General features: G+C 40.9%; 4 protein-coding genes across 4 annotated transcripts; 2 read left to right on the top strand and 2 right to left on the bottom strand.

The window, feature by feature from the left end:
- Nucleotides 1–2,516: 2,516 nt before the first annotated feature.
- Nucleotides 2,517–7,565, bottom strand: foxj2 (forkhead box J2). The gene is made up of 10 exons (XM_080039854.1): nucleotides 7,326–7,565; nucleotides 6,682–7,040; nucleotides 6,484–6,558; nucleotides 6,248–6,352; nucleotides 5,510–5,644; nucleotides 4,882–5,395; nucleotides 4,364–4,498; nucleotides 4,152–4,253; nucleotides 3,417–3,743; nucleotides 2,517–2,656 (listed from the first exon to the last, which is right to left on the bottom strand). Exons 2-10 carry the CDS (start codon nucleotides 7,003–7,005, stop codon nucleotides 2,544–2,546), a joined length of 1,830 nt encoding a protein of 609 aa, XP_079895980.1. The 5' UTR covers nucleotides 7,006–7,040; nucleotides 7,326–7,565; the 3' UTR covers nucleotides 2,517–2,543.
- Nucleotides 7,566–7,569: 4 nt separating this feature from the next.
- isoc2 (isochorismatase domain containing 2) lies at nucleotides 7,570–10,298 on the bottom strand. The gene is made up of 7 exons (XM_080039855.1): nucleotides 10,223–10,298; nucleotides 9,964–10,070; nucleotides 9,308–9,432; nucleotides 8,964–9,176; nucleotides 8,704–8,774; nucleotides 8,332–8,449; nucleotides 7,570–7,955 (listed from the first exon to the last, which is right to left on the bottom strand). Coding segments are annotated over exons 2-7 (594 nt in total). The 5' UTR covers nucleotides 9,965–10,070; nucleotides 10,223–10,298; the 3' UTR covers nucleotides 7,570–7,889.
- Nucleotides 10,299–10,430: 132 nt separating this feature from the next.
- Nucleotides 10,431–13,056, top strand: atg12 (ATG12 autophagy related 12 homolog). Its single transcript, XM_080039530.1, has 4 exons — nucleotides 10,431–10,536; nucleotides 11,977–12,113; nucleotides 12,245–12,307; nucleotides 12,872–13,056. The coding sequence occupies exons 1-4, from the start codon at nucleotides 10,443–10,445 to the stop codon at nucleotides 12,929–12,931; spliced, it is 354 nt and encodes a 117-aa protein (XP_079895656.1). The 5' UTR covers nucleotides 10,431–10,442; the 3' UTR covers nucleotides 12,932–13,056.
- Nucleotides 13,057–16,150: 3,094 nt separating this feature from the next.
- Nucleotides 16,151–22,272, top strand: LOC307260063 (germ cell-specific gene 1-like protein; the record flags this gene model as incomplete). The annotated part of the gene is made up of 6 exons (XM_080040189.1): nucleotides 16,151–16,346; nucleotides 19,566–19,748; nucleotides 19,935–19,982; nucleotides 21,024–21,176; nucleotides 21,294–21,405; nucleotides 21,897–22,272. The coding sequence occupies 6 exons, from the start codon at nucleotides 16,151–16,153 to the stop codon at nucleotides 22,270–22,272; spliced, it is 1,068 nt and encodes a 355-aa protein (XP_079896315.1).
- Nucleotides 22,273–22,991: the final 719 nt, after the last annotated feature.

Below are 22,991 nucleotides of genomic sequence, written 5' to 3'. Positions count from 1 at the left end.
GGAAGTGTCACCACTACTTTGCTCTCTGGTTTCCACCTCCTCTGTCGTACCTGCTGCCCCCTTCATTCATCCCCTCAACACAATTTGTGTCCGAAAAGAAAAATGTGAGAAAAAAATCTAAAATTATGTTTTATTTTTCCTTCAAAAGCATTATTTCATTTCATTATTTTCCACATTTAGTTCCTTTCATTTCAGTATGGGGTGTTTGTGGGTGGGAAATAGAGATCTATTTATTTTGTTTTAATCCTGTTCTGTATCGTTCTTCATGTTGTTTTCAGTCCTGTTTTGAGATGAAGGTAAGTCTGTGAGAACAGGAGGCGTCTTCAGTAGTGTCACTGTACTGTGTTCTAATATTATTACTGCACTGAGAGAGAGATGAAGGGAGAGGGGACATAGCTACTAACAAACTGAACAGAGAAACTGTTGTTCCTGCCTTGGCCTCTTCTCTCCCTCTAGACTGAAGACAAACACTGGATCACTGAAATGAAACCAGTGCATGAAGAAGGATTTTTTAAAATTCAATCCAGACTGAGATACGGACTGAAAAACCTGCATTAACATTTCAGGCACAATGTGGTCAAATTGTTTCAACAATTTCACTTTTAATTTAATTTAAATGTAATTTATTTTTTCCCAATTTTTTGGGAACAAATAAAGAAGGAAAATCACATGATGCCATTTAAATCAAATGCTTATTTGTTTCCTTCCTGATTTATTGTGAAAACTAAAGAGTTCTGACACCTGTGGTCTGATGGGAGAAAATGATGGGATGTTTTTTGAATGTGTATTTGCTGCAATGTGTGAATGAGAATATGAATGCTCTTTTGTGAGTATGCAATAGTGCAAATGCTTGTTTCTGTGTATATGTATCAATGTGGCTCCTCTTTTCCTGTGTCCGATCTTATTTCAGTCACTCGGAAAGAAAGAAATTAAATCAAATTATTTTTGTTTTTAAAAATTGTCACTTGTATTAATACTATGTAATGTTGGGATTTCAAATGAGGTATTATAAGGGTCACGCATTTCTCTGCCAATCTCACCTCATGTTTTTTAATATTTTTTTTAATCCGAAGCATTTTCCCCCCCCAAATCACTCATTTCATATGGGATCCCTGGTGTACAGGTGCCTGTCCTTGTGTTTCATCCCTCTTTCTTTCGAGGAGGGAGAGATTGATGCTTCTTTCGGGGAAAATAGACAATTATTTCAATGAATGGATGAATTTGAAGAAAAAAAACGGACTTGACGACATGCTCCATGCTGTTCTTTTAATTTAGTTTGATGAATTTATTGTTATTTTATATCAACAAGAAAAATATCTTTTATCGGGTAAGGTTGAATTTTGTGTGGTGATGACTGTGAACATTCACATTTGAAAAGTAAAATGGAAAAAAAAATCAAGGAATTTATGAAATAAAACAAAAACATGGGATGTGTGTTTGGCTTGTTTCATGCTTACTCTGTAGGTAATGTGTATGTCTGTTTTTATTTATTTTTTTAACTGCTGCAGAGTACAATAATGTCACGCAATGCCGCACACACACATAGCAGCTGAAAGACACATGCACATTTATTTACCGCAAATCGGGGTCTTTCGCGCAGTTATGACCATGCACAAGTATAGATCGCGCTTGTTACTAAATTAACTGTGCAGCACTATATATATATATATCTCAGGCCGGTGTGTATATTTAAATTAGTTTTTTTTATAGGTAGGTGTTTATTTCATGGGCTCTTGTTATGTCAGTGCCTTCTGCTGGACAAGTGTGGAATTTCTTCCTAGTTTTTTTTGGCTGCCCCCTAGCGGCTCCAGTGAGCATTTTGGTTATTTCTTTAAAAATTCATAACTCCTCACGGGAATGGGCCAGAGACTTACCCTGAGTTCCAATACCCATATTTCCATACTATTTAGAATGCCCAAAAAAGTAGGATGTCCCAATACATGCAAATCAATTGTAGTATGCTGAAAATACATAAATGCCCCACTAACTCCAATAGCATTTTGCAGTATTGATATTTATTCTTGACATTTCAACATAATGAAAAGAAAATCTTCCATATCTGATTTTTTCTCTCTCCTGTGGCCCTAAAACTCTTCTGTACTTTAGTATGTAGTGTAGTAAAAAGAAAAAGTATGTGATTTGGAATGCAGGGTTACTTTTTTTTTGACATACTCAGAAATGTATGCTCTACAAGTCGGATTAAATAAAAAAATCATCTCCGGCCCGCATGTTTGACACACCTCCTTTATTTACTTTGCTGGCCATGTTTATAACTAAAATTCAACAGAAAGAACACCCTGCCAACTACCTGCTGAAGATAAGCCTAAACAAAAGTTATTACAGCATATGAATGTCAATAAAGGTGAAATAAAATAAAAACACGAACAACACACGTACAACTATTTTGACCTTGAAGTACAGCGTTCAGTCATATGTGACCAAACTTGATCCCAAACGTTCTCTCACAGAAGCACCAAGATGCACAGAGGGCAGAGAAGAGTCACATTTCTCTAAACAGTTCCATTTTAACTCCACGCAGACGATCAAGCGAGCAGAGAATCCCAGTCAAAGTCGTCCTGGATCTCCTCGCTGTTGCTGTGCAGACTCTTCAGCGGTGGACGCTGTCGTGGCGTCATAGACTGAGGCTGCATCCCAGCTGAGACAGGAAGAGAATCATGGACTAAGTTAGAATACACCTCGTGGACTGATGGAGAAAGGATTGGATGTGGTACTTAAATTAAAATCGCCTTCAGAAATAAAGAATCTTCAGACAGGAAGAGAGATGACAGTGACACCATGTGATTATTATTTTCAAACATGGCCTCCAACTTTAAAGGTGCTGTAAGCGGAATTGTTCTTTTAGCTAACTTCCTGTCAGTTACTGCAGTTAGCAGACCCCTCGCTCGTCCCTACGTCACCACATTAATGCACTGCGGTCTTCAAGCAGCAAGTTATCTAGCATCATCTCAGATCCATAAGTGTGATAAAACATGATAAAAACCATCAAAACAGAAATTGGGAAGGATTTTTACCTGCTCCGCCATTGTAGGCACATACACATTCACCCATCTGTTGCTCTGGCGTGCACCGGCAGTGAGACCATGGAGTGTATATAGTATATATGAGTGAGACTAGTGTCGGTTTGTAGCGTTCTCTCTTCTGATTGGATAAATATTTCGGGATACTCCAATACGTTTATTTGCCGATTACATGCAAAGCAGCTGACTGAGAGACCGGCTTTATGAAACGCGCACATTATGTAAGTGATCACTGTATGAATAAAGAGCGATTTTACACTTATATTAACATAAATAAACCGCTTACTTCAACTTTAAGAGTCACCCACATGCCTGGCAGGATTCTGCAAATATGCTCCCCAGAAAATGTAAGCTGTGAACATGATATGATAGTCTTACCGGTTGTGTTTGCAGGCTGTGTCATCTGTGGCCTCTGAAGTCCCTGTCCCTGCATGTGCATAGGCCTCCGGATGGCCGGGGGAGCTATGGTAGAGTAGGGAAGGGGTGAGGGGTGAGTGAGGCTGGCGAGGGTGGGAGGAGGATTGGAGCTGAATGTTGGGACCTGTAAGGATTGCGGTGTGCCCATGGCTACAGGGGAGTTGTTCCCAGAGGTGATCATGCCTTTCTGAGTGAAAAAGCGGTTGAGAGAGTCACAGAGGGAGGTGAAGAGAGTCGGGTCCAGGGCCCAGTCGCAGAGCTCCGCCTGGCGCATGCTCTCCAGTAGATCTGGTAATGAAAAACAGTGAGGTTAGGCTCTCAGTAAATAAAGAGGTCTATAGAATACGGGTGAGGAATTATCTCAAAATGTTATCATGGTGCAAAGGTCTAAATGATCATATTTATTGTTCAATGTCTTAAAGGGCCAGTTCAACTAAATGGCAAACACATACTAGCTTGCTAGCTATGTCATAATGGAGATGGGTGTTTATCTGTTGAGGAACAGTGTAGGTGAATGCAATTTCACAGCTGTCACTCAAAGCTACAAGAGACCAGCCCAATCCGTGAGCTTCACATTTGTTTCTCTAAACATATGTCGAGCTGGTGAGATCAGGCTCACCAGGCTACAGATGTTATTTTGTCATTTGGGGTGAAGCGACCCTTTAAAAAATGTATCTGGTGAACAGCAGCACAGACCTGGGTGGCCAGAGAGGTCTATGTTTGCCCAGTCTAGATTGCTGACGATGCGGAAGCTCTCCTTCAGAGAATCCTGGTTACTGAACCAGCCGGCTGGCACCGCTGAAAGGGAGGAAGGAGACTTTAGAAAGTACTGATATTTCTTGGGTTGCATTGCTCTTGTCATTGCAATTCAAGCGTTTCTAGGGTCAGTGAGGTGACGTGGGACTGACTGTATTGTGGAAGGCGCTCTGTCTCAGGAGGGGGTGCGGGTGGTGCAGGTGTGGGGTGAGGAGACATCGGCAGCAGAGTTGGAGTGTGGAGTGGGGTAGTGTCATTGGTTGGAACAGCCAGGGAAGCAACATCGGCTGGAAAGAGGAAAAGAATAAGTAATTTGTCCGAGCTATTAATGTGTACAATGTATACCTTGTAGGGTTAATAAATACTCAAAAACAGACACACTCACACTCACACACACACACACACACACACACACACACACACACGCGTTTGTAGGGCTAGACTCGTGAGGAAATTCATTGACATAATGAATTCCCTAGCTGCTTACCCTAACAATCAAAACTAATTGCCTAACCCAAAAATCCTTACACTATTCCTTATCTAAGTCTGATTCATACCTGAACCTTAAAACCTAGTCTTAACCCTCAACCCTTTGGAACAGGCCTTCATAGAACTCAAATTTATCTCACAAAAATAGTTGTATTAGTACACACACACACAAAGTTCTTACACTGTGAGCCTCCCCTCTCCCGCATGGTCTTGAAGAGAGACTTGAACGAGGCGTACAGGTCAGGCAGATTCATCTCGTCGAAGGTGAAACGCAGCGGAACGTCAGTGGTGGAGTCTAGCGAGACAAGAGGAGGGGCGGCAACAGTAGAAGAAGAAGAAGAAGAAGAAGAAGGGCCCACAGACACAGAGGAGGGTGATGGCCCCGACACGGTGGAAACAGGAACCGGCCCTGAGTCGGGGGCGCAGGAGAAAGTGGAAACACACACAGAGTCAGAGGGAAAGGACAGAGCGGCCTGGGAGAAAGAGGGAGAAGCCGTCGCAGGCATTTCGGCCACGGACAGAGGCGTGGCAGAGGAGGCGGGGATGGAGAAAGTGGGGCCAGGTGGATGATTGGAAGAAGGGAAAGAATCAATGGAGGACATGGGGGCAACGGGTGGGAGTCCAGCTGAGGGAGAGGCAGACGCGTAAGGGCTGGGGAGACTGGACACGGGGCTCGGAATGTAAAGTGACGGTTGCTGTGGAAATAAAGGAGAGGTGTTGGTTTGACTGAGAACAAAACACACCTGGTAAACCTGGCTGTGATGAAGCCTGGGGTGGGAGAGAAAGAGAGAGAGAGAGAGTAGCGTTACCTTGCGTGGGGGAGGAGAGAGGGAGGCAGACCGGGGCGATTGTTGCTGGATGGCTCCCTGCGGCTGGTGGTCTGTGTGTGGGCTAGGCTGTGGTTGATGAGGAGAAGGTCCTCTATGAGCCAGTACTTGATGGACCTGTTACAGCACAGGGTTACTACTGTATGTGCAATTGTGGGAAAGGTATTTAAATCAGGTACAAGTAGTGCTGAACGTAGCATTACTTGGGTTTACTCAAGTTAAAGGGTTGGTTCACCCAAAAACTGAAATGAAAGTGTCTAAAAAATAAACAAATAGCCTACATTACAAAAATGCTATCTTAAATGTGGCCATGCTTTTATTTGCCTGTATTTTGTTTTCTCCTTCCCTCGCATTATAATATCAGTGAATGGCGACAACTCTCAAAAAAATGTCAACCGTTTTAATGGGAACCATTTCTTCCATAGAAAGTAGCACCTATCTGCATCCATCTATTATGATGATGAGTAAGCAGGACATTGTTTCTGGATACTGGTGTTGAATTTTAGATGTTATTTTTTTAATGCTGTGAGCACCAGAAACAGTTTTTGCCTCTCATCCCCCTTTGTTTGAAATTTTTTGATTAATGAAGTGCAGCCGGGAAATGTTAAAAACGTGTGTGATGTGATTTCTTTACACTTTTGGTTGTTAACATTTCAACAATACAGGTCTGTGTGATGCTTAGAAAGAGACTAACTGAATGAGTGATATTAAACAACATACCTGTACATCCTGCCTCTCCTCCTCGTCCTCCTCCTCTGGATAGGGACGTTTGAGAGCCCTCACTGGGTGCGCCTCAGCGGGGCCATCCATCGTCCAGTAGGAACCCTGAAAAACACGGTTCAAGTTTCTAGCTGTATGCTCTTTTAAGCAATCATTTATCTATCTCACATGAGGCAATTTCAAATTCAAGCACATATATGTATGTTCAAAAGATCATAACATAAAAAGTAATCCACCTTGCCGGGGTCATTCTGTGGCCGAGGGACTTTCCTGAAGCATTTATTCAGCGACAGATTGTGACGAATGGAGTTCTGTTACAGACACAAAAAAGTCAAATGAACAAATAAGTTAAACTGTGATGCAAATATTAAACTTGGTTACAAATCACCAAACAGTACTTTAGTAGCACGATAATTGCTGTTCCTAAAGCTTACCTTCCATCCACGGCCAGCTCGGCTGTAGTAGGGGAAAGTGTCACTGATCCAGGTGTAGATGTCATTCAAACTCAACTTCCTCTCAGATGTAGCTGCTATGGCCATGGCAATAAGAGTGGCGTAGCTGTGAGGGGGTTTCCCTTTAGAGTTGGATGGGGAGGGGTCCGGTAGCGTGGGGAAGAAGTCTCCCCTCTCCCTCCCTCTGTCTCTCTTCTTGTCCCTCTCCCCTCCTCCTCCTCTCTCCCTTCCCGAGCGCAGGCTGCTGATTCCCAGCTGAGGCAGCCAGTCGATACTGGTGAGACTGGAGTTCAGGTCAGAGGACATTGTTACTTTTGTTTTGTTTTTCTCTGTCCAAGGAACTGAGGGATGAGAAGACAAAGACCTAAATCAACTTTTGACTCTGTGTTTACGTTATCACAATCACTGACAAATGCTGTAATGTAACACTGCCTGTCGCTCTGTTCCTGTATTTCCAACCAGCGTCAGTAAGTTTCAAACCAGTGAGTTCTAACACTGAACACTTTGTTCTGTTCCAAATAAACACTTTCCATTCACAAGCAGAGACATCGCATACATGTGGAAGCCTTTAACTGTGCCGATTCTACCGACACCTATTTTCTATGGAAGAACAGGGACTTGCTTACCTCTCTACAGCCACTGGAGGCCCAAGGCCTTAAAGAGTGTTAATATTTGATGTTGTCATCAGCTGTGCACAACAGCTGAACAAACTGGAGTCCGTCTTCCAACTTTAGATCTCCCTCTTAAGCATGTTGATCCCCTCCAGTCAAACCTTTACATTTGGTTAACTTGAAATAAACACTCAAAATGTATCGGAGAGCTTCCTTTTTCTCTCCCTCTCTCTCCTTCCCCTCCCTCTCCTTCCCCTCCTTTTCTGACTGCATCACATTTACGTCACTCGCTCCTCCCACTGTGTGACATCACTCTTTGCACACGCCCCTGTTAAACTGGTCCCACCTATTCAGCTTCCAAAAGCTGGAAGTCACAGTTTCCGCAGATGCTGGGCTAAGCAGGATTTTAAATGAAGAGGAACAACTTTTTAAGTTTCACCTAAAACACAAACATGAACACAAAACAGTACAGATTTTAAAGTAGCAGCATCACTTTATTGAAGCACTTCATCAGGACGTTGGAAGCCGTGAAAAATCCAGTGCAGTAAGAATGGAACCGTGCGAGAGCTGACGATCTTCCTATAGAGCGCTGAAGAAGGAAAGGAGGCCGGTGTCAGGGGACGGATGGGCCAGAAGCTTCTGGATCTGTCAATGAAGTTGAAAGAATATATGATTGTTGCATTCATTACTTATGCTGGCAGCACAATCAGAATTAAATCAACTTGATCATGTTTGCAGGGGAAAGGTGGCAGCTTTACGACTGCAAAGAAATGTGCCACGTTTGAGTTTGACACTGCAGTATGAAGTCTCATGACAAACTAGTATAAGTGCACCTGTTCCCCGTCAACAAAGCCAGTGATATTTATTAAAGGTGGTGTGTTTTGGCAACTGTAGCCTGTAGAATGGAAATTGATTTGTTGCACTGTTTTCGACAGAAGTTTGGATTTTACTTCCAGGGCGGATATTTATGACATGTCCAAGCAAACAAAAGTTACTAAGGAGTACAGAGGGAAGTAGGTACCTCCTTGAAGTTGGGGTGTTTAGCGCCCTGGACCAGCTGCAGCAGAACAGCCTCTGTGGTGGTGAGGTAAGCTCCGCTCTGCTTCAGTCGGGACAGAGCGAACAAACGGTCCGTCTGGCTGTGGAGGGAGACGGAAGAGTCGTAACATAGATGTATAGACTTCCCTGAAGCACAAGGGGACGGATCTACATTCACTGCAGCTGATAACAATGCTATACAATATATATATAAGCACAGCCAAAGTTATACAAAAAAAAGAGCATAAAAAAAGTGCGAAAGGACAAAAACGTCCCCAAGAGCACCTAAGGGATAGATATATATATATATATATATATATATATATTATTATTTTTTTTTTTTAAATACACATACCTTCTAGATGAGACGGCATCAGCCACAATGTGGACCTCAAATCCCTTTTCAAGCAGGTCATATGTTGTGCACTGTGGAGAAGACCAGACAAAGCAGAGGTCTTCAGTCACACATACTACCATATTGGCAAAACTTAGTAGTAGCATAATAGCCAATACAACGGGGTAAAAAACAAGAATTCTTAAACCGTTTCTTGTCGTCTTGATGCAGAGACGGATCTTATGTGATTCTAAGCTGCGGAAATATTGACGTGGTCTTACTGCTATACAGGCGTGTGCCTCTATTCCACACAGTATAGCCTGTTTGGGGTTCCCCAGGGCCTGTAGCTCCTTCTCCACCTCCTCTATCATCATTGTGAAAGAGGTTTTAGCATGAGCCTTCAGGTCCTCTGCTCCCAGCTCAGGCACTGTGGGACCCAAGCCTTTAGGGTACTGTTCTGTCAAAATGGGGGGGATGCCCAGAATACGGCTGGCCTGTGGGAAGAAAGATGAGACAGCATGCAGATTTCATCACATTTGTTAAACAAATAAGGAATAGTTACAAAAGAATGTCTGTGTGACTGACAAGACACTGAGACAGGTGTACAACAGTGAGCATTTCCGACCTGGAGCAATCTGGACGCGTTGCTAACAATGTTAGTGAACTGGAAGATGTTGGGTCTAAACTTCTCTTGCATGTCACACAGGAATAGCACCGAATCCTTGGTGGAGAGCCTGCCAATGTGTGCCACTGCAAGAACATGGTCAGAAGGAAAGAAACAATACAACATATGTTGGATTCACCATCATTAGAGAGATACAGAGACAGACAGACAGACAGACAGACAGACAGACAGACAGAGAGAGATTCAAGGTACAAGTGAAGATGACAATAACACTCTGTAATTATTGTCACTTTACAATGGTTCACATCTGTTCAATAATATTAGACCTGTTTATAACTTATCATTAAAATCCGTGCATGCTGTGAAGCCAACACATAATTTAATTTCACAGTATTCTATTTCATTAAAATGTGTGTTCCCATTCTATTTTATACATCATACATTTATCTCTACATTATAAATTATTTGCAAATAGATGTGTCTTTTTATCTCAGATTTCGCCGTTAAGTCGGGAGTTTCTCTTTATATATTTATGTTTTTATGTTGCATTGTTAAAGGGAGCCAGATATTCAAGAATTGCTTTGCTGTAATGGTAGTGCACATGACAAATAGACGATCTTAAATAATAGTTCAACAAAAAGCGACCTTCAACTTACTCTTGTTGTCTGAATGGTCGGATTTGGAGGAGGAGTGGGTGACAGGTTAAACAGGACGGTAGAAAGTTAATCAGTCAGTAGTGTTCCATATGATCCCTCCTGTGTAACTGGAAAGTAACATAACTTGTGTAACTTGAGAGAGAAAGAGGAAGTATGCATTAAATGTAGGACAAAAACAGCATACCATAAGATTAACCATACATCATGAAACAGTTATTTACATAGGCCTATATCAAGCAAAGTCAAAATTGTAACTAACCTAGCATTCAGCTAAGAGGAGGACCGAGGAGGACACTGAGGTTCAACAGCCTTTTTGGTGTAAACACCATTCCCCTCAGAAGCGCAAGGACCAATAGTATTGCGTGTCTTGGTGATTGATGTTTTTCTGAGCCAATAGCAACCGGTATTAGGTCTGCGAGGCGCCTTCCTTGCTCGGGTAGGTAGGAACCATAACACCCATCCATATTGGTTATGTGAAGATGTCTGACAACGCAGAGTCCCCGACAGAGACGCAAAAAGACGAGCCACAGCCTCCGTCCGACGACTCGGCGACAAATGAAGAGAAGAAAAAAAGTAAGAAAGCGCAATATTGTGAGAATTCCTCTCAATTAGCGAATGATATCTGTTTCCAAGGATTCTTACTAGTACGATGGGAATCACTTCCGGGTGCATGACGTTGAAAATAATTTACAGAAATTGTGACCAATAGGAAGGCAGCATTTTTCTCCTTAACCAATCAACATTGAAGTTATAACATGTGGAAATGGCTAAATATAATGCTAATGTCCATGAACACAACATTACATATGTTTGCTCTTATAAGAAATAGTTTTATCTTCAAAGGGGTGCTGTGTGTGTAAAAAAATGTATCAAATATATGTTGTGCTATTGCTAGTAGCAACTACACGTCTTGTACATAAGGATAATAAAGCTAGCATGCATCGGTTAGCTTCACACTGTCAAACTTTCAGTTTGTTCAATATAGCCTATCTTCAGGATTTGAAATAAGTTAAGCAATAAGAGATTGCAATAAATATTGTCCTTTTTAAATTTCTATTAGGCGGGGTTTAATTCAATGAAGGCTTTCTGTTTCAGAGCCAATTCACAAAAAAGTATTGGAGACTTTGATATTTAACCATTTATTTTATTTAGATTTGCGTGTAATTAGCAACTGATAAAACCCTTAGATTGATTTCACAGTTCAATTAATACCAGTAAATAAACGCCTGCACTGTGACAGTAGTTCATAATTTCTGGTGGATACGAAAATGGACTCCAGTTCACTTTTCCTGTTATGTAGTCCTGCTATCATTTAGTTTATGTGCAAACAATTATGTTGTTTGTATACAGTTTACAAAATCTGATCTACAACTAGAACACGATGTGATCAGAACAGCATCGGATTGGACATTTGTACATATTTTTATATTGTGATTCAGTTTTTTTCCTTAGGATAATTAGGTATCCTTTATTCATTCACATTTTATAAACTTGAAAGAGAAAATACAACAAATGTATCAACCCAAGTGTATAAACTACTCTAATTCCATTAAAAAAACTTAAAATGTGGCATTCTTTTGTAATTACTTTCACTAAATCCTCACAGTAAATCTCAAATCTTATATTTGCAACAAATAAAAGGCTTTAATATATTAGTACACATAGGGAATGCATTTTCTAATTGTACCTACTGGCCAATTATAAAGGATGTCCACTGATCAAAATCACAAAAGCTGATAATAAATCAAGAAAAGCAATCAGTCAGTCATTTTGGCATTGGCTCATTACAGGTCCTGTATTACTATACTGTTTTCTCTAATTCTGTGATGGACGCACGTCTTCATAGTTTTGTTTTTTCCGCAGTTGAATAGCGGTTATGTGACAGTAGATTTACCACTTACCGGTAACACTTCTCCAGAAATTCCTCTCAACGGTTCATGTTCAGATTTGCCTCGACCTGTCTGGGTGGCAACGGCAGCACTTTTGACATTTTTATTTTCTCAATTTCTATAGTTGATGTGCTGCTGAAGGCAGTGGGCGACACTCCTATAATGAAAACAAAGAAGTGGGCAGTGGACAGGGGGAGGACGGTGCAGTCGCTGTCTCAGTTCATCTCTCGCTTCCTCAAACTTGATGCTGGTGAACAACTGGTAAGCATCAAGTTTTTCTTGTCTTGCAAATCATGTCTTGGACAGAGGCTTGGAAAACAGATCCTCAGGTATTTCAGTTCTTTTCATATAACTGCATCTTTATCTGTTCCCCCACCCCCCAACCCCCCCAGATCATTTATGTAAACCAGTCGTTCGCCCCCTCACCGGATCAAGACATAGGAATCCTTTTTGATGTGAGTATAGACAATATACTATACATGCCTGTTTTAGTGTGTGTTGTGTATTTAAAGCTCATATTCCTTGATTTAATATAGATACAATTCTGCAATAATCATTTGTCTCCTTGGTTTTAGTTTTGAAAACTTGAGCATGAAAGTTCATTTCTCACCAACGTGTTACAACATAGTCTCATCTCCAACAACCACTTACTATCCCTTTCGGAGCTTTCAACTTCAGCGTTCATTCACTGATAAAGACAATGCCATGTGGGTTAAAGTTCAGAAGCAAGTAACTGGACCCTACACACAAACTTAAACCATGAGTCTAAATACCAACACGTGCACACTAAAGACCAGTTTATGTTGAGGCTGTGTTGAGGTTTGACCAGCAGAGGGAGCAATAAAAGGGAGTCTCCATCATGTTACATGTGCCAAAGTCCTCGTCTCCTGTTTAATGTCTTGATAAGTAAAGGCAAAACACTCAAAGTCCAGAACTCATTCTGCTGCTCGACAGGCTAATGTCAAATAAAACTGTCATTTTAATAATTTCATGTATGTCTTTTTTTCTCTCTTTTTCAGTGTTTTGGCAGTGATGGAAAGCTGGTTTTACATTACTGTAAATCTCAAGCTTGGGGCTGAACTGTTTTTCCGACTCCCATTTTCTTAAAACTATCCTCCAAACATGCACACAATGATGTTTTGCTATTTTGCCAATTGTTTTCTTCTTGTTTTTTCTGTACATACATATTGTAAATAAATTATTATGACTATGTAAAGCTTTTTGCACAGTGATTTTTAGGTTTCACATTTGGCACCCATCCATAAATAAACACATAATCAAGTGGGCACAGGATTTGGCTTTGCAGTGCACCGGAAAAGCCCATTCACATGGATAATGTGGGTCCATGTGTTCTCCGCCCTTCTAAGTGTAATAATGGAACAACTAGTAGAAGTTAGATTGGTGAAGAGATTGGACTGGTGGTAAACGATTTTGGGAGATTGAGATGGAAACGATTCTAAAAAAGGATGGATGTGGGAAGAGAGGGGGCACTGCAGTAACAGATGGACTTAGAGGGATTACATGATTCAGGATGGGTTTGTGACATAAATTCCCAAGAAAGACAGTAAATAGAGAAAAGCGGCGTGAACACACACACACACACACACACACACACACACCCGTGGCTCCACCAGTCTCTGATTTGTGTCCGACTATTGGCCGGAGAATTAAAGGGGGATTGCAGCTGGAGAGGTAAGGGTCCACGACGTTTATCCTGGTGGAGGAATACTGGTGACACACACAGAGGGAAAAGATGAAGAGGGAAGTGAAGCGGAGAATCAAGATGGAGCCACCAAAATCAAGTTCTTAAGGAGCTTTTTGATTAAGGGCTCTTGAGCAAGACAGAGATAACCGAGGATTGTAGGTTTTGGAGGACTGCAAGAAGTGAAAGTGTTTGACCTGAAGTACCACAAGCCACAAGAAAAACAACCTGCGGTATGTATTGCTTTAAAAGAATTACAGTTGAAATGTCAATTGGCAGAGAATTACGGCAACAATTTTGATTATAGAATAATTATATCGGCTATTTTTTTAATGTTATTCTTCCTTTGTCATATATGGCAGTAAAATGGGGTAATTTAGCCACATTTTCTGGAATATGAAGCATTGGCGATTGAAAAGAGAAATAATCATTATTTCCAACCTTAAAAATAATTGAGATATAGAGCTCTGGAAAAATATCCACATTATATCAACTCTATTTTTCTCAAATCTGGATCTCATTCATTAATGGAAATTTGAATTTGGAGTAAGTGCTGCCAGTAGTCTAAAATAATTCACTTGAAGACATGACTGTAACTGATAAAACCAGAGACATTGATTATTTTGAGTGGCCTCTTTTTATTTTTCTTCCGAGCTTTATATCGCTTCTCTTATTAAAGCTTTCTGATATACTGATGATACAGTTTCCCGACATCTTGCTAATGAATGCAGATAAAATTAGGCAAACACTTTGTATCCATATTCTAACAAGCCTCTTAATATTTGTAATGACGGACACACTAGATGATGCAACTGAACAACAATAAGCTCATCTTTATCACAGGACTATGTTTGTATAGAGAATTTTCCAGGTTTATTCATTTAAAATTTCAACAAAAAACTATAATGTTATAAAGGTCTTTATGAAAGACTTCTGTGATTCTAGAACAATCTACAGACTAGCCTGCATCTAAATGGTGATATGAGTCATTTTTATTTTCATAGTGATAATGGACTTCATTTTTGATTACTGGTGTTGTTGTGGAGATTTTTGCTATTAAATCTCTGTCCAAAATGTATTCTTGTTGTGGTTACAGTTGTGTGACAGTTGCCGCAGACACAGATAACTCCATTAAGGATATAAACCAAACTAAGTTACTGCTGTTATTTCTTTAAACTTTTGCAAACTTATATTGCTCACACTGTATTGTGTGTTCTCATATGTAATAACTACTAGCAAAAAAAGAAGGCTGAAGACTAATATTCTTGGTTGAGAAGAAATTGTCCTGACATTGGAGGAAGTAATTGGTCTACCTCAGGGCATCCATTAGGTGTTATGCTTTTCTTCATTACCAAATAGCTTCTTAATGTATTTTTCCTGCAGCATTATTCACACGCCAACAATCACCTGGTGTGTCACTATGTAGATAAGGGATTGTCCCCAATCCAATTTGTTAAACTAATGTTCTGTTGTATTTCAGGGGCTGTGGGCTGACAGGGGCATTGCATGAAAGATAGTGATGGCAGACAGGGTCAGGAGGCACTTCACACTAAAACATGCCTAACACACAAACAAATTAAAGTAGATTACTAGGGATTACTAACACAAATTTAATTTAGATATCTGGTTTATACATAATTTCATCAAAAACATGATCGCTTGTTTTTTGTTCCCCTGCCTATTGTCTTTCTACAGAGGGTCCAGCGGTGCAGATCCTGACAAGCAGCATGGGCAGGCCATAGTGTGTTAATCAGCGAGCAGGGAGACATGGGTCCCGGGTCACAGGAAAGCACACATTACTTCCCCTTCTTCCATAACTCCTCCGTTAAAAACCCAGCTATAGGATTCATGTGACCTCAGGCAGGTTTATGACACTATCTAACTAAAGGGACATTCAACAAAGTTAGATGTCACCATATGGAAAATCTCCTGTCTGCCTTTGTTGTCTGCCCCATTTAATTTCATTTTCTTGCCAGGTTTCAAATTTGCATTTGAGGATGCCCTTGGTCTCCTCTTTAGATAAACAACTGTTAACGATAGATTCAAGCATTTTTAAATGACCTTATGCTGTTTTGGTACAGTCACACTGATCTCATAAGTGAACACAAAAAGGGTCAGGGGATGTATTGCAACATCCTTCCCCACATGGATCAATAGCAGGATATCTCACTAAGGCTTTTCTGGCCATGTCCTCACAGCCAACTGTTCTCTCCTAATGTGAACCATCGTCCACCTAAATCCTTTGTTGTTCATTTGTTCGGTTTCATCTGTCCCACATGTATCAACTGCTGAGCGTCTTATCCCTATATCCCTCTATCTTCCTCTCTTTTAATCACACTGACTTTCCAGTATCGCTCTGTCAGCTGTGTTTTGTCATCTTAATTTCCGTTACATCACATTCATCTTTGCTTTTCCATTTAAAACCTGGCAGTTCATCGCCTCTTTAAACCGAGCCCTCTAGGCTCCATCTGTGGCTGCAGTCATACCTTCTGTCCTGTGTTGTCCTATTCCCACGTGCCTTCTGCCCCTATTGGCCTCTATCCCCCATCATCTGTCTGTCTAGCCTCCCCTTGTCTGCCTCTCCCCTGGTGTGGCCATGCTGGAGCATATGTCCCGTCGCTCTCGCTCCCTGCTCTCCCTGACCTTGACCACTCTGGCTCTGGCCCTCTCCATCCTGGCGCTCTGCACCTCTTACTGGTGTGAGGGCACTCACAAGGTGGTGAAGCCCCTCTGCCTGTCGCCTGTCAAAATGAAGAATTGTGGCCAGAACAACAGCCAGCCCTACACCACAGGTACTGAGATCTTACATTACATTTTTTGGACAATCAGCCCGCACCTTGTATTGACAATGATTTTTGTCTCAACAGAACATTTAATTTAACAGGAAGGTGGAGAATAACTGTTCAACCTAACTTGATATTTTCTAGCTAACAAGGAAGCAACAAGTAACCAAGTGACAACCATAGATATAAAGGTGACATCAGATATGTTCAAATCAGTGAGACTAAACGTATTCAGATCCTTTGAAGTTATGCAATGTAAAAATACTCAATGACAAGTAAAAGTCCTGCATTCAAATAAGTGTTGCTGATGTGTTCACATATATGCAGAATTTGAACGTTGTAGCTGGTTGACATGAAGCTTATTTTAGCTTTCTACATACCCAACTGCCTCATATCTACATCAATAGGCTAATCAATAGATTGTTTTTTTTATTAATCTGCAAAATAATTCATTTGTATGGTTGTCAAAAACATTTAGTGGACAATGATTACACATTTACCTCTAATAATACAATATAGTATAAAGTCACATCAAATTCACCTCAACATCTTTCTTGTGAATATTACTTGAATTCACTGGAGATCAGTGCTGAGTGACCTGCCACAATTTATTGTAAACAACTTGAGTTCCTGGACTCATCATTCTGGACTTCAACAGTCATGGTGTTTCTTGAAAATTGGCTTTTGCAATAGTCTGGTATAATTTGAATGTTGATACATTGTTTCTGAAAATGTACCAGCCTATCGAAGCAACAGATTACCCTTTGTCAGACAGAGATAATGCATGACACATTTAGGAACATGACTTCAGGTCATTGCAGTGGCTTGTCTGATTGGTATCTAATGATCAGATATGTATTTATCATTAATGTACTCCTAATCATATATGAACAATCCCCATCATTTTGACAACTTAATCTTAACTCAAGGTGTAATTTATAAGCTTTTTCTGGAGCTTTCATGTGCATACCACAGTCTTTGTCGGCAGACTCCGGAATGCACATCAAGTAATACATTGGACTCACTCTTTCCAATGGAAAAAGCCAGTAAGCAGGGCTCTTTGAATCAAGTAAAGTGGATACAATACAAAGTGTTTATAAATAATACACTTGTCTGAGTGTCTGTGCATGCAGTCAGCTCTTGTGTATCATCTCAAAGGTGTCAGGATATACATGCATATATTCCATATTTCTGACCTTGACTTGGTCTACGATCAGTCTAGACTGTTGAAACTGATTAAACAAGCATTTAATTTCTAGATCTTTTCAATTCATACCAACGGATACCTAGAACTAATCTGACTGGATCAACAACTCCCCCTGTTATATACAGATTGTCCTTGGTTTTGAGGTTTAATCTCTTTTTGCCCATACCTTAGTCCCACACTGAATTTAATTATGGTTTAGTATTAAGCTGTAGGGTGTGAGTGAACTGTAGTTCCCAAAGGTTAAATAATCAATGCAGGTCAGGTTTACGCGGCTTGGTGCTGCCTGTTTTTAAAATTTCTCGACAGATATGCTTAATCCGCACTGAGATTATTATCCACTAGTGTATAAAGGAATCCCCTTTGATGTACTTTGTTTACTTGTTCAGAAAGACCTACCTTGCAGTAGTGGATTTTAACTCTCCATTATGCTTCAAAGCCAGATTAACAAACACACACACACACCAGTGGGATGACAAGATGCTGGCTAACAAGCCTGCATGTTACTGTAAACCAGTGGGGGGCGCGGGGTTGTGGCAGGGGGGGCGCGGATGAATATGTGAAAAAAAAAATAAAAATAAATAAATTGAGTTTGTGTTTTTTATATTAAGATCACGCCATAGCTGGACAAGAGTTATTCTGCTTCGTTTCTCTCACTGCATTTAAATGCATTCATTATATTACAGAGAAATAGGTCTCATACAGGTTTCAACCCAGAGGACCCTGCATACATTTTTTTATTCTAAATTAATATTTTTATGGAAAATCCATGTGTGTTTCTTCAAAAGCTTCTAATTCATCAGACCCAGTGACCCAAATGATTTGTTCACACAAAATTCCTCATATTTAGCCTCTTAATTTTCCTCTCAAAGTGCACCAGATTCATGCATTTCACTTTAAAAAGGTGAAAAAAAATCTCCCGGGGGGGGGCATACCCCCAGACCCCCCAGGAGGGTCTGGTTCTCCGCTGGCTAGCAGGACATTGGAGGCAATAGCGAAAAAACACCGGGCGTGTGAATGACATTTAACTAGTCAATAATTTGGGCAAGTCTATCTGCCTATCTTTCTCACTCCGCTGCACACTCAGTCACTACTATCCATGCTTAAAGGAAGCAGGATTAAAACACTGGATTAAGATGTTAAAATGTATTAAAAAATGTGTTTAAAAATGCACAACATTTTTTAGAATGTTTCAAAAATATGTTTAAATTTGTAAAATAATTAAAAGACCTTTCAAAACACACAGGGATTTAGAAAAAAAAATTGGGGGGGGGGGGGGGGCGCCGCTGAAATTTTGTTCTCTGAGGGGGGGCTCACTCTCTCACACTTTGAAAACCCCTGCTGTAAACACATCCATCTCATATTCTAAAACGTTTTTTCAAAACTTTCAATTGGACCTTCAATAATTCCCCGTCAACACAAACCTGCATGAACAGTGTTTGCTCATCATTTAATTGTCTACTCTGACTTTTGGGGGCATTCAGGGGTTTTTCTTCTAAGATTTTTTCTTGGGGGCCATTGCTATGTTTTATTAGAGAGATAGATAGGAAACAAAGAAGCGAGGGGGGTAGACATGTAGCAAAGGACCTGGGCTGGATTTGAACCCAGGTCACTCCATCAAGGTCTTGAGCTTAGTGTTACACACCCTACCACTTGAGTAACTGGGGTGCCCCCATGTTTTTTGTTTTTTGACTATGTAATATACCCAGTCAAATCTTATATCCCGTTAGATATTTGCAGTTTGCACACACTGCGTGTTTGCACTGTTAAGTTGCGTTTTCAATCTGTCATTAATGCAGGTATCCCATATTATCCAAACCTGGATTGGTTTGGAGAATATAAATTGCCAATAGACGTGTGAGATTAAATGCATTGGTATCTCCATGCTGTGAAGACATGGTCCACCCAGTACAGTTTTAGTTCTACTCCTGCCACAGCTCGTTTATCAATCCCAATAGGAACAGGTGCAAAGATGGGCCAAAAAAGATCTTCTCATCCCATCATTTTCTTGTGCTGTCATACAGAGAGTCCTACTCAGAACCCCTTCAACCGCACACTGTCTCCAGCCAGGAGGGATGAGCTTTCCAAGATCAGACAGAGGCAGTTGGCCAACGCGGTTCACTACATCTGGGAGACGGGAGAAGACAAGTTTGCTTTCAGATACTTCCACACTGGTTTCTGGGAAAGCTGCGAGAAACACAGTGACGGTGTGAACACAGCAAACGTCAAATCACACAAATGCACTTGCACTATAGGTCACACTATTAGTGATACTGTATGACTAGTCTTATTTCTGTGTATCTTAAGGTTTTATTTGTAGTCTCAGCTTTCCACAAAATCTGGAAAAACGATTTTATCTTCATTTTGTTCATGTTTGTATGTTTTGTTGGCAGGGGAGAAATGTCGAAGCTTTATAGATTTAACGCCTGGAGAAACACAAGGTGAGTTGTAGTATATCAGTGTGTGCCAATATATACTGTGTATATATATATATATATATACTGTGTGTATATATATATATATATATATACACTCAACAAAAATATAAACGCAACACTTTTGTTTTTGCTCCCATTTTTCATGAGATGGACTTAAAGATCTAAAATTCATTCCAGGTACACAATTGTACTATTTCTCTCAAACATTGTTCACAAATCTGTCTAAATGTGTGATAGTGAGCACTTCTGCTTTGCTGAGATAATCCATCCCACCTCACAGGTGTGCCACATCAAGATGCTGATCTGACATCATGATTAGTGCACAGGTGTGCCTTAGACTGTCCACAATAAAAGGCCACTCTGAAATGTGAATTGTTTTGCTTTATTGGGGGTCTGGGGACTCAGAACCAGTCAGTATCTGGTGTGACCACCATTTGCCTCATGCAGTGCAACACATCTTCTTCGCATAGAGTTTATCAGATTGTCAATTGTGGCCTGTGGAATGTTGGTCCACTCCTCTTCAATGGCTGTGCGAAGTTGCTGGAGACGGCTTATGGTGGAGAAATGAACATTCAATGCACGAGCAACAGATCTGGTTGACATTCCTGCTGTCAGCATGCCAATTGCACGCTCCCTCAATGCTTGTGGCATCTGTAGCATTTTGCTGTGAGACAAAACTGCACATTTCAGGGTGGCCTTTTATTGTGGACAGTCTAAGGCACACCTGTGCACTAATCATGATGTCAGATCAGCATCTTGATGTGGCACACCTGTGAGGTGGGATGGATTATCTCAGCAAAGCAGAAGTGCTCACTATCACACATTTAGTCAGATTTGTGAACAATGTTTGAGAGAAATGGTACAATTGTGTATCTGGAATGAATTTTAGATCTTTAAGTCCATCTCATGAAAAATGGGAGCAAAAACAAAAGTGTTGTGTTTATATTTTTGTTGAGTGTATATATATATAGGCTATCTAACCTTCTTAAATATTGTATAAGTATGCTTTTGTGTCAATTGTGTTCGTATTGTCAAATGTTGCAGGTGTGCTCTGGCTGTCAGTTATTTCCGAGTTTACATACATCGGCCTGCTGGGTATGGGCTTCTTACTGATGTGGCTGGAAGTCTTGTGTTCTCATAAAGAAATGCACTCACTTAAAATCAATGCCTATGCAGCTATCTGTACTGTCTTATCAGGTGAGACTTAGTGTATCCTTCAAGTTCTTCATACATCATTCTGTTTGCATGCTCATCTTGGTTTTCTAAACTTAGATTTGATGTGTCTATTTTTTTTTGGTTTCATCCCCAATGTAGGTCTTCTTGGGATGGTGGCCCACATGATGTTCACCACAGTCTTTCAGATGACAGTCATTGTGGGCCCCAAAGACTGGAGGCCTCAGACCTGGGACTACGGCTGGTCATTTGCGTAGGTGGTTGCTCCTTAGCGAACAGCATACACGCTTGTTTAATTAAAGCATACAATACTTGTTATTAAAGGGATGGTTCAGTATTTTTTAAGTTGGGTTGTATGGGGTACTTAGGCATAGTTAGTTTTACCTTATGGAGATGGGGGTCAGCACAATAATTTTTTAGGAGTTCCAGGGAGGGGTCACTGTAGCAGAAATCAGCCTTATATTGTTGCAGAGGGGGCCAGAAGAAAAACGTTTTTCCTCCACATATATAAATGCTAACCTAAATCCTAAATATTCTTTCAATTGTACGCTAAACTGAGAATTATTCCACAGCTTTAGTTTGCCGACAGGCAGCTGTTTATATTTGTTTTCTTGTGTCTCTTGAAGAATCTGCACTAGCCCTGAGTCGAGAGGGTGATTGGCGGAGTGATACAAAAATAAGGCTGCAGGGTGTGATAAGTTTATTTTCTCCCTTTTTAATATTCTAAATCTCCTCTTCTCCTAGTATGGCCTGGGTGTCCTTCAGTTGCTGTATGGGTGCCGCAGTGGTCACACTCAACTCCTACACAAAAACCATCATTGAGCTCCGTCGCAGACAGAGGCTCCGTTTGGAGGAGGCAAGAGCTGCCACTCATGCCCCCTCATATGACGAGGTTGTTCCAGGGGGCGGGCTCTACTCTGTCAGTGGCCTATTGCAGTGTCCAGATGGCGTGATTGACGTGGCCTGGGCACCTAACGGCAACGTGGTCGGAGTGGGAAATGGGGATGTACCAACGCTGGTTTTGGTGGGAGGATGTGGGCCGGAGGGGTGTGAAGACTGTGAGAGAGAGATGGATGAGATGGAAGGGGGGGCGCTGGACCGAGTTGATTCACCCTGTTAGGAGATTATTTATGTCTATCAGCTAAAAGGCCTGATGGGGGAAAGATGCTGTCGCTGTGCTTGTGGAAGATCACTGTGAAGCATGACTTTCAATGAAGTTGGGACGTACTAATAGTACTTGAAGGCCAGGGAAATCCACATCAAAATGTAATGGCTGCAACGTAAGTATAGATGACACTAACATGCAATCCTGCATGTTGTCTGGGTATTTTCTCAGTGCCTATTGGTAGGAAAGTAAATGTACTGTATGTCTCCATCTAAATAATTGTAAATGTTTGTATTATTTCATTGTTTATATGCTATGTAAAAGGACAACTCAATGAGCATTTCATTGTATAAATGGGATGAATGCTTCTCCTCCTGTTGATACCTAAACAGTACAGTAAAGTCCATCCTTTACATTCAATAGTATCTGAGTGGGACAGTCAACATGTTTCCTTTCTTCAAGCCCTTCCTTCTCTTGTGACAACTTTTGACATACTGTAAGCAGCATCTTGGCTACCATTTACTGTACTAGAACACCCGTCTCTTTTCAGATGCACAGACATACCCACAAGATACACACAGAGATAGAAAGATTACAGAGATTTTGAAAAGTCTGCTATCTGATGTTGAACAGAAGATTATGTTTAAGGCAGTAATCCCAAATTGGATGGAAAGACGGAGGAATGGAGTAAGGAGAGATGGAAGGCATGTGAAGAGATGGAAAGGGGGAAGGTG

The sequence above is a fragment of the Ammodytes marinus genome, assembly GCF_949987685.1.
Source record: "Ammodytes marinus genome assembly, chromosome: 13".
In the NCBI taxonomy this organism is placed as follows: Eukaryota; Metazoa; Chordata; class Actinopteri; order Uranoscopiformes; family Ammodytidae; genus Ammodytes; species Ammodytes marinus.
Note: the sequence above shows the minus strand (reverse complement) of the source record. Positions and strands in the feature narration are given on the sequence as shown.

Excerpts from the sequence above, each read along its gene's own strand:
- isoc2 (XM_080039855.1), bottom strand. Across the intron at positions 9,177-9,307 it reads ACGCGTCCAGATTGCTCCAG|GCCAGCCGTATTCTGGGCAT; the intron begins GTCGGAAATGCT and ends TTCTTCCCACAG. Across the intron at positions 8,775-8,963 it reads AGGCACACGCCTGTATAGCA|TGCACAACATATGACCTGCT; the intron begins GTAAGACCACGT and ends TCTTCTCCACAG.
- atg12 (XM_080039530.1), top strand. The coding sequence starts at position 10,443 with ATGTCTGACAACGCAGAGTCCCCGACAGAGACGCAAAAAGACGAGCCA. Across the intron at positions 10,537-11,976 it reads AAATGAAGAGAAGAAAAAAA|TTGATGTGCTGCTGAAGGCA; the intron begins GTAAGAAAGCGC and ends CAATTTCTATAG. Across the intron at positions 12,308-12,871 it reads ACATAGGAATCCTTTTTGAT|TGTTTTGGCAGTGATGGAAA; the intron begins GTGAGTATAGAC and ends TCTCTTTTTCAG.
- foxj2 (XM_080039854.1), bottom strand. The coding sequence starts at position 7,005 with ATGTCCTCTGACCTGAACTCCAGTCTCACCAGTATCGACTGGCTGCCT. Across the intron at positions 6,353-6,483 it reads CACAGAATGACCCCGGCAAG|GGTTCCTACTGGACGATGGA; the intron begins GTGGATTACTTT and ends CGTGTTTTTCAG. Across the intron at positions 2,657-3,416 it reads ACAGCCTGCAAACACAACCG|CTGGGATGCAGCCTCAGTCT; the intron begins GTAAGACTATCA and ends TTCCTGTCTCAG.